The sequence below is a fragment of the Alexandromys fortis genome, unplaced genomic scaffold, assembly GCF_014885135.2.
Source record: "Alexandromys fortis isolate MF-2015 unplaced genomic scaffold, M_Fortis_MF-2015_v1.1 scaffold_38, whole genome shotgun sequence".
Classification (NCBI taxonomy): domain Eukaryota; kingdom Metazoa; phylum Chordata; class Mammalia; order Rodentia; family Cricetidae; genus Alexandromys; species Alexandromys fortis.
Genome location: NW_026067916.1, coordinates 6,644,360 through 6,655,138, shown reverse-complemented (window position 1 = coordinate 6,655,138; position 10,779 = coordinate 6,644,360). Strand labels below are relative to the sequence as shown.

General features: G+C 39.4%; 1 protein-coding gene across 3 annotated transcripts in view; it reads right to left on the bottom strand.

The window, feature by feature from the left end:
• Positions 1-548: 548 nt before the first annotated feature.
• Positions 549-10,779, bottom strand: part of Sema3a (semaphorin 3A) — a 350,207-nt gene continuing 339,976 nt past the window's right edge. For all 3 annotated transcript variants that reach the window (XM_050139692.1, XM_050139693.1, XM_050139691.1), the window contains 2 exons: positions 7,463-7,605; positions 549-5,637 (listed from right to left, as the gene is read on the bottom strand). In XM_050139692.1, coding sequence (XP_049995649.1) covers positions 5,182-5,637; positions 7,463-7,605 — 599 coding nt within the window. In that variant the 3' untranslated portion in view covers positions 549-5,181. The remainder of the gene's footprint in view (positions 5,638-7,462; positions 7,606-10,779) is intronic.

Sequence of the window (10,779 nt, the reverse complement as noted above, 5' to 3'; positions counted from 1 at the left end):
GCCTTTGACCATGTGTGTTTGCCTGACAAACATTGCTTGGTTATGAATTACTCTACCCGAGAGACCTTGAACAAATACAGAATTCATGTTTGAAAGGTGTTTTTATAGTAGCCACAATGCTAGCTAGCAAGGCTGAGCTGGTTGTCAAGGCCAACTTTTTGAACCCTGCAGGTGGGTGAACAGATAGAAATTACCATTTGTACTGAGTTAATGCAGAGCGGGCTTATACTGTGAAGTGGGCATCTTTTTGCCACTCTTCTGAGCATCAAAATCTTGCCAAAACATGGTGATTAGACTCCAGAAAAGTTTCTGAAATCCCTGGAAAAGACAAATGGTATCCGTCTCGTGAAGGAAGCTAAGACATGGGATTTTAAGGAAACAAACACAGAGAAGGAAAGGAGTCTAATTGAAGGCACAAGAAACAGAGACTTGCTTGCTAGATTTTTTATCTTATTACATTTTATTTTATCATTATCTCTTTTTGTTTTCTAATGAGAGACATAAAAACGGGATCCCAATGGAAGGGGAGGTGGGAAGAAACTGGGAAGAGTAGAGGGAGGGGGCACAGTCATCAGGATATATGAAATAAGGGGAAAACCTATTTTCAATAAAATGAAAAAGGAAACAAAGGAAGACTTAGCAGAAGGAAGGAAGAATACCTAAGATATAACTCAGTTTGATAGGGATGATAGTATGACTGATGATGACAAAGAATGGAAAATAATTAAAACTCAGAAATTCATATGCCATTTGACTCAAAGCACTGAGATATTTCATCCCCTCCCCCTTTTATGAACACTTTGTTCCGTTCATCTTTAATCCCAGCACTCGGGAGGCAGGGACAGGAGGATCTCTGTGAATTTGAGGCTAGCCTTGTCTACAGAGCCAGTTCTAGGACAGGCTCCAAAGCTACAGAGAAACATTGTCTCGGGAAAAGAAATGAAAGAAAGAAAGAAAACCACAGTCCAGACAGGGAAATAGTAGGGGCATCGCACCACTGTGGTAAGCGGGCAGCAAAGCAGAAGGAAAGCATCTTAAGGTAGATGCGTTGCTCTCGGCTAAGGCCAGTTGTAAGAGAAAAGGATTGTCACATGTGATGGTAACATGCGTCCCTGTTTATTTTATTTTAAGCTTTGTGGAAGCAGGGCCACCATGCCTCCCTCATGTTGGCATTACATCACCTCACAAGTTCACAGCCAGGAGGTTCAAACAGGTCCATGTCTACTTTTAAGGGACGAAGTATCCAGAAGATGAAATTTGTTTTCTTTTTATTTCTTTTGATTGTTTGCTTGCGGTAGGATCCCGTTCTTTAGCCCAGGTGGACTTCAAACTCGCAAAACTCCTGCTTCATCCTCTAGGGGATTACAGGCGTGTGTTGTCCCTTCTGACTCTCAATATCTTGACTTAAAGTCATCCTGCTTTTATCTATAGCATCGCCTGTGTCTGTGTGCTTGAGTGTTTGAAATGAACCTTTTTTTTTTCTCCTTAGGCTTTTCAGGGAGATAGACCACTTATAAGGACCCCATTTCTCCAGCACTCTACTCTCCTTTATGTTGGGGTCATCTTTATTTATTAAATGTACAAATGTGTGATTCTTTAACTAACTGATATAAGAAAGCTTCGGAAAGTATAACAAACTAATAGTATTAGCGCACTTTTGAAAAATAATGTTTTCTTCTTTATGGAAACATGTATTACAAACATTAGCATTGACCTTAAATAATTATTACCAAGATAAAATTAAAAGTATGGATTTGTTATATAAAAGTATTAAGTCCTGTTTGTCAAATGTGTCTTTTAAGGCAAGATACCTGATGGACTTTCATTACATTAAAATTGTGTTTAAAAGAGCAATCCACAAGTAATGCTTGAAAATATCACACTAATGAATCCATGTTAATACAATGCTTGCCCGAGACGTCCAGGGCAGGCCTCTCTCTGCCAGCTATCTGGCATCCGTATTGATTCTAAATAAAAGGAAATAGACTATCATGCAAAACATTCTAGACTTTCATCCCCATGTTTTCCTCCCAGGTATGACATAAAGAGAGCAATATTTAATTTAAAGGGCATAAAAATCCACATTGTCACTATAAATATAGAATACAATTTACAGATGCATCCAGAGAGGAAACGTGTCAGCTCATTACGCAGCTCCCTGACTTTGGCTTTCCAGTCTCAAAGCTTACGTTCCTCAATTCCATATGTCACAGAGAACAGTAAAGACATCTGAATTCCGATATTTTGAAGAAATGTGTATTTAGCAACTGAATACATGCTAAAAAGGAATACTTTACAGCAGCAATTTCGTTACATTTTCTCTCCAGTTTTCTCGTTCCTATCTGAAACGCAATGACAAATACAGATGCGGAACAATTCTCCACCTGGCAAAAGGCATGCTCGTGGGCGCACACTCTCTGCCCTTGAGTGGTACAGAAGCTACCGTGGTACTCGCGTAGGAAAGCTTGCACGCCAGGATGATGTTGTGCACACTGAAACGGAGCATCTATAGAAACCTGTATTTCACACTGCTCTTCCTCATCTTTTCAAAATTACTTACATCTCTGTGCCTAATGTGTAGGTAGCAAAAATATTAAACACATACCATTAGAAACCACTAAGCTGTACACAGAAGGAGCAGGGTGGATCTGCATGCATTTCCATGTTACTGTTGCTATCAGCGGGACCTGGGCTCTCTGCTGGGAGGCATCTGAGCTCTCAGACTTTAAGACTGTTGAGGTGAATATGCTTACGTCACATGCATCTCTTATGCAGGTCTCCCCTGGGATGCCACATGCATATGCCAAAGTCCATCTTGGTTAGTTAGGAAGCAGGACATTCATTCTTCGTGCAAACTGCCCTCTCTCAATACACATTGGCAGATTATGACTCTCATCGGACTTATTTATTCTCAAGTTGCACCAATTCCTTCCTTTGAAAACGCAGACGTGGTGATTGATAAAGACATGCCAGTATATGTGTTTGTTTGCAATATCTTTAATTGAAGCCTAAACTTTTTTTTTCTATTGCTATTTCATCGTGCTAAATCAAATGCATTCAGATTTTGGAATGCATCCATGAAATTATCATATAATCTTCATTCCTTGAACTCCTTTATTGTTAAGAACTAGAAATAAATGAGAGACTTAGTAATCACAAACAAACTTGTTTCAGCTGCAAATTTAGAATGGAACATAACATGAGCTGTTCGAATTGATAAAACCGTATGGCTTATATGGAGCACCCTGCTTTCTTTGACTTACTATTTCTGATATGATTCTCCTTTAAAAAGTGTGATCTTCAAGAAATTTCTTAACTCAGTTTGCCTTTGAGGATGTTCTTACAAAAGCAACACTATGTTAGTCAAAGAGCCTAAAATCAGATGTAGAATGTTTGGGGGCTTTTTATTTGAAAGATGTGTCAACAAATTGTTTATTTAAATAATCATTAAAACGGAAACATGAGCTTCCACCTGTGAAACAGTTCAGTGGAGAGGGAACAACCGTTTACTGCAGTTGAGGTGAGAAATTAATGCTTAGTTAATTAGAATCCTGAGACAACTAGAGTTAAAATATCAATGCCACTTCATTAATTAGCAGGAAGATGTTTAATTTGTATTCTGTGTATGTGTAAGGATCTGAGGAGAGAATCCTGAAGTGAAGAATGGTGTGCCAATGAGCTATTCTAGAACGCAGAAAGTCTTATGCAGTTTGAACTCAACGATTCTCTAGAAACCGTCTTCAGCCAACCAAGGGAGCAATTCTGAAGTATTTTGTATTCCTTATTAATAAAACAAGGAGTTTTGCACTGTCTAAGTGAAGTGTGTGTTCTGGAAATAGTTTATAAATTCATTCTCATTGAGATGAAAACACATGTTCTTCATACAAATAATTGTACTATAAATGGTAAAGAGAAATGTAGTTGATTCAGAAAGAAAAGGTTGGGAAGCGTCATTAAGGTATTCTAAATGTCATTGATCTCTTTCTCTCTCTCTAAAAGTCATTAAAAGATAAAATAATAGAATCCCTAGTGGAATGTGGAATCATGAGAGAGTCCTATGTCTCACATAGCATGCAAATATTCAAGCAAAGAATGAAGAGACATTTTATTAACACTATGATAGGACAATGGGATTTCCATGAGATACACACAGTTCTCTTTTTTCTGTGATCCTTCGGAATGCGTCTAATGAATGTCTTCTTTCCTTCTGTGCTGTCTTAATTTTTCAGTTGGCTAAGAACTTTATGCAACTCACGGTTAACTTAGATAATACCTTAAAAGTGGGGATGATGGGGAAACCTTCTATTTGTTTGCTTTCCTCAAAGGGAAAAATCATAAATCATCTCTTGGTTTTAATAATTAACAGTTAATGGCGAGAGTTGGTATCTAAAGTAATACACTAACCCCTTCAGAACTGAAAACAAAGTGTGAACAAGAGCAGCCCGCAGTTGAAAGTTTTAAACAGATTACACCGCACAATAAGTGTAAGACAAAAACCTACTCTAGCTTAGAAAACAGCTCCTTTTTACTGCATATTTGTCATGGTACATTTAAATTATAGTTTTAATAAAATACATCTTTAGATCAAAGCTGAAAGAAGACATCAGTAGTAGATCAGTGTATTCCATTCTTCTTCCGGATGATGGCTGGTTTATGTTTGTACATTTTCACACGCTATTTCACTCCGTCCCATTCGCCTTGTCTTACTCCTCCCGCACACACAAACGCGAGTGCCGGGAGACGAAACATCCTGGATTCCAGTCACGTTTTGGAATATTCATCTGCTTACTAAATCCATGCAGTTTATTTTCAACGCTCGCTTCAACAACATGGCTTTGCTGATACAGTTTTTCTACCCTCAATGGCAATATGGCAAGTGACATTTTTTTTATATTTCTCAGGCAAAGAAGAAAGCAAAATGAACTCTTGGAGGAAATACTAGGTCGGCTGATGTGAGCATCTCTGCTCACCTGCGATCTCTGTCAGGCCTCGGTACTCTGAAGAAAGCCTGCTGGGGAAGTTCCCCATGGCCTTTGATTGCAATTGGTGGATCCCAGTTGAATTTCCCACCACTGTAAACATCCACATAGTGCCTTGGACATGTCCATTGTGTATTGCATTTTTTCCAGTTATTGTCTAAGCAAGTTTGCACTTGTTCGAAGTTTTGGGAGGTGGTGCCGCTCAGACACTTCTGGGTGCCCTCTCAAACTCGTGGGTCCTCCTGTTTCTACCCTTCTTACTCTCCTGCATGTGCTTCCACTTGTTGCTGCTCCCTTGAGGGTGCCCTGGCCTCTGCCTGCGCTGCTTTCGGTCCCTTTTCCACACTTGTTCACAGAACTCGTCCATCGTGTTCAGGTTCGGGTGATTGATGAGCTGCATGAAGTCTCTGTACCAGACCTTCTGGCTGGGCGTCAGGCTGCTCGACATCTCTTTGGTCTTAGAGCCCTCGCCGTCATCATCTTTATGAAGAAGTTCCTCCAAATGGTCCGTGTCGATGACTTCCAGGGTCACCTTCAACAGAGTTTGCATGAATCCGTGCTCCACGGCGTGACACAGGTAGTTGCCAGAGTCCTTCTTTTGCAGACTGCGAAGCAGGAGCCCTTGCTCTGTCCTGATGATGTGGTCGCCCACTCTGATCTAGCAGGGGAAGGCAGAGGGAAACATGCAGATTTAAGAGGAATGCAAGGTCTGCCGTTCTGTTTAGAAAAACCTGATATTTGTTGAGGTGGGTTTTAGAAATGAACATTTTCAAGTCAAAATGTGAAAAAGTCTGTCTTGGGCAAAAAGCTATAGTGTCTACCAATTGTTTCTCAGATCCCTTTGAAAATTTCTTCAATACCACTGGTTCCCCCCCACCAATGGGACTTTCCAGGCTGTACTGTTTTTTTTTTAATTGATTTTTATTGAGATCTACATTTTTCTCTGCTCCCCTCCCTGTTTTTATAGGCTACCTTTTGTTATCAAAAATACCCAGGATAACCGGGGGAAAGAAAAATGATACATTTAAAATTCAAAAGCACATACACAAATATGATACAAAGTCAATATTAGATAATGAACTGGGAACTACAGGAATAAAAACCCAGAAAACAAAGTATTAAAAGGACTTCATAATATGACTTCTTAAGATCAGAATAAAATATCAGTATTTAAGCAAACAGAAGAAAACATGTGTTTTAGGGTTGGTGATTCATTTGTCAGCTGGAAAGTTCTGGGTGTAACACTATCTGAGGGTCCACTCGGGGATACATCTAGCCTCTCTTTGACTTTGGATCACCTTCACAATAGAAATCACAGAGAACATAACTAGTAATATACACAGCATCTTTACAGCTTACAATGTAATTCTATACCTAAGAAGGGCTTACCATGTCAAAAGACCCCAAACTAACAGGGGTTGTTTTCACTTTGGCGTTCATATTAAACTTGTAAAATTATATGCACTTAATATATTTTACAAGTGAATGAAGCATTCTGGTCACCTTTATTTAATACTCATAAGTAATTTAAAAAGCTTGGCTCTTCCTGTGTGGTTTTCCTTGTTTAAGTTGTTACACTTATAGGGGGAATGTATCTATTGAGGAGGAAGGTCTTCCTCAGGCTGTTTTAATAGTACCAGCATAGATGGTGGACTCAATTTCTTCATTCTACATCAAGGATGTACTTGATTCTCTCCGATCTTTTTCTCACTTGCAGAAGTTACACAGAAAGAGAAATGAGCATATATAGCAGAATTCAGCGAGCAAACTCCAAAATTCCAGGGAGGCTTGATTTTTTTTTCCTTTTAATTCGCAAATCTAGGATACATACTGCTTTATACCAGTCATGGCTGTAGTTGGAGTGGCGGGCTGTGGCCTGGCTCCCACATGGCTAGCTTTATACCCGAAATAACAACACACAAATTGTATTCTTTTAAACACTGCTTTGGCTCGTTAGCTCTAGCCTCTTATTGGCTAATTCTCACATCTTGATGAACCCATTTCTAATAATCTGTGTGGTACCACGAGGTGGTGGTTTACCGGGAAGGATCTTAACCTGCGTCCATCTTGGAGAGGAGAGCGAGCTATAGCATCTGCCTTATTGCCTTCTTTCTCTCAGAATTCTGTTCTGTCTACTCCACCCACCTATGTTCTGACCTATCAGGCCAAGCAGTTTCTTTATTAATTAACCAATGAAAGCAACAGATAGACAGATGTCCCTCTTCCATCACATGGCAAGAAATAAGGACTCTGAAATACGTGCCCAGAGTGCTTCCTGGGTAGGAACTCTTACCCAGCTGCATTTGTTTCTTTTCTGTAGTCTGCTACAAAAGCAGCTCACATTGGGTGCTTGTCTAAAGATCTATTGTTTGATTCTCCACTGTGTTGGGTAAGAAGTACTTTCCTTGCTCCAAGTCAACAGTACCACGGTGATTTAACATACGTATCAGACAGAAATAATTCAGTCAGCTGAAGTCTCATACCTCCTCCTTCCGATCGTCGTTTCGCCTCTGAAATTGCCAGTATACCAAGGCTCTCTGTGACTTCGGACTGCATTCCAAGAACGTGCTACTATTCTCTACTCCATAGATGATTCTCTGCTCAAGGCTGTGCCCATGGTGATTATCTAGGCAGTGAGAAGAAGGGGAAACAAGAAAATGTTAATTAGTAACTGCATTTTCTAAAACATTTATTCGGAAATGCGGAAGAGAAATTATTGCGTATGTAGAAGTCATTTTCAGGTCAATAAAAGACGAAGAGCAAGTCAAGGATTTCAAAACACAACTACTTGCCTCAGTATATGAATCCTTTTGTTTCGGGTTATACAGGCAGAGTTTTGTCTACCAGCAAGTAGCATCAAATGAACAGCACTGTGCATGTTCACTATAACCTTGGGTCTTTGTACTATGGACTCAGGACGTGCAGCCCGTTTGTTATCCTCTTCCCTGGCAGGAATGTTATTAGATTCCATTTTTGAATAAAAGAGCTGTATCTGACAACTCTGTTTTGCTGCTTTGTAATTGCTTTTCATCTGTGAAATTAAATTCACCTAGCAATACTATCTCACAGCTTACAAAAGGTAGAGCTCAGAATGTTTATGCTCTCCACCAATAACCTCTGAAGAATTCACAAGTTTGTTCTGAAGACCAACTGATGTCAAATGTTTGGGATGGCTCAGTGGAAACTCACATAATTACAATGCAATATGGTTTCAATTGTTCTTACTTAAAAACGACATACCCTTTGTTATTTTCCAGAGTTAAGCTGTGGACCATGGCAAGAGCACATAATAAAAGGCAGCAATACAAAAATCTGTTTCCTGATTAAGTTTCTATTATTTTGCCCTTTTTGTAACCTCCTCCAATGTGGTAACTGAAACATAGCTCAGATCAAAAGTATGACACAGAGAGGCTAGGTAAAACTCAGCGAGAGAACCAAACTCGGGGCTATCTTGTGTAATCCTGTTTCCATTATGACATCCTGAGCAATCTGGAACTCATTAAATTAATTTAGAAAATAATAAATATATTTTCACATGCACAGAGAGCTGACAGTGTAGACAGATGAAAAATTTCTCCTCTCTCCTTCAAATTCCGCTAGGATTTTAATTTTAAAAATGTTTCCCCTCCTCTTCGGCATCACTTTGACAGTTTTACTCTTGTCTTAATCAACGTAGTACTTTTGTCTGTCATAAGCAATAGGATTTGCTTACGCTAGGCTTAAAGCTTTTGAAAACTTCTATTCTCATCCCTGGTGTAGCCTATGCTTCCCACTGCCCAGCTCTTGGTGTGTAGTAAGGAACGTCGACCACGTCATCATTCCGAGCCTCAGCCTCCACTGTCTGCTTATCAACTGACAATCCTTCTGACCCTGGCACATAGATCTCTCCCTTCTTCTTAGACATAAATGCTCTGAAAATAGCAAAGGATGCAATTTACAATGAAACTAAATGACAATTAGTTGATTCTGATTCACATTGTTTATCACGTTTGGTACATACATATATTTGTATTTGTATGTGTATGTACATGTGGACTCTAAGTTCCATAGTGAATGTGACATGCCTTTCTCCCCTCTCTACATGTCTCTGTGTTACTCTGTAAGACATCTGTTCCCTAGACAGAGGAGAACTGCTGGGTGCAGCAGGGCCAGCAAATCTGGGCCTCATAACCTGCCACAAATAATTAGAATGCTTTGCCATGGAAGTCGATGGTGTTTATATTAAGGGTAAACTTGCTAGGTCAAGACATGTTTGGACACTTGGAAAGATAGCCTCCACCGTGTCTCAGTGCTTGAATTGCAACATATATGATACCACGATAACAGAAAATCCCACTAACATTCTGTTAACACCCATGTCCTCTAGGCCAAATATCCTCATGATGGAATTGATAAATACGATGGAATCATCAATAGAAGTCTACGTGTTTTTGCTGATGCAGAGTGAAGAAGACCAGTGTGTCTTCAATAGTAGAAGAGATCTTCACTATAAATGGGTTTGTCCGTGGACTGGAGAGATGACTCTGGAGGCCAGAGAACGTGCTACTCTTGCAGGTTTGGTGCCTACACAGCAGCTAACAATGGTCTGTAAGTCCAGTTACTAGGCAATCTGGTGACAGCCCCCAGCCTCTGTGGGGACTACACATACGTGATACATATATATACAGACAGACAAAACATTCATGCACACAAAACCAAAACACAATCTAACAAAATCAGAATACATCTAATAGGATTAAAATGCGATATGCAAAATTCTCAAGTAACAAATCAAAATATTTTGAAATCGCAGTCTGACTTGTCTCTTTGCCATTTAAACTAAATATTTCTTTTAGCACTGCATTTTATTTTAATTTAGCTTTTATTTTCTTTTTAGTATTTTTATTTCTTTTTTTTTTCTTTATTGTCTTTTCTAGTAGGAAGAAAACTTTCTCAAGTAGCAAGAGGAAATCATCCTAGAAACAGGTATGTTCTCATACGGAGAAAAGCATCTCTTCTGTTCTCTTTTTAATTAAGTCTCACACAAAATGCTGTATGACTTAACAGAAAATTTATATCATGATGCTTATAGTTCATCTTTGAATGTAATGATTTTCTTTAAGAAACATGATAATCACCACATTCTCAGTACCCAAGTGAGGGAGAAGCACCTGGCTATTTTGGTTCCTGAGCTTGGTGTCTCTAGTTAGTTTGCTTTGATAACTACTCTTGCCAATCCTTAAGGACTGTTTGTCTACTGAGGTGACCCCTGCTTTTTCCCCTTTCTGCAAACAAAGAGAAAGAGAAACGTCTTCTAGCTAACAACCAGCGGCCCCCTACATCCTGTTCTAATAACTATTTGTCACAATCAGCACAGAGATGTCCTCCGGTATGGCTTCAGTTACAGATTCTCTTATTCGTGTTGTTAGGTTGATTCTCTGCCTCAGCCAGAAAGATAAAAGGTAAATTTCCATTGTTGTCAGTTTTTTTTTGTTGTTGTTGTTAATTTCTCTGTAGTGTGACCTATATACCGTTGCCAACTTCTAATCTAGGACCAGAACATTCACGTAGATGACCTCAGGCAAATGCCCTACACTTCAGTATTCAGAAGCAGTGACTGTGCCAAATTCATATTTACTTCACTTTATGCTTTATAGATGCTGTATAAACATTCTGAACGTGACATTTAGGAGGAAATGAGGCATCCATTATCGATTTTGACTCTTCTTCCTCCAGCGACTTGCAAAGTGCTGGGCAGCACAGGAAATGCTGAAGATACAACATCCGAGCTTCATTGTCTCAAGACCCCCATCACAGCAAT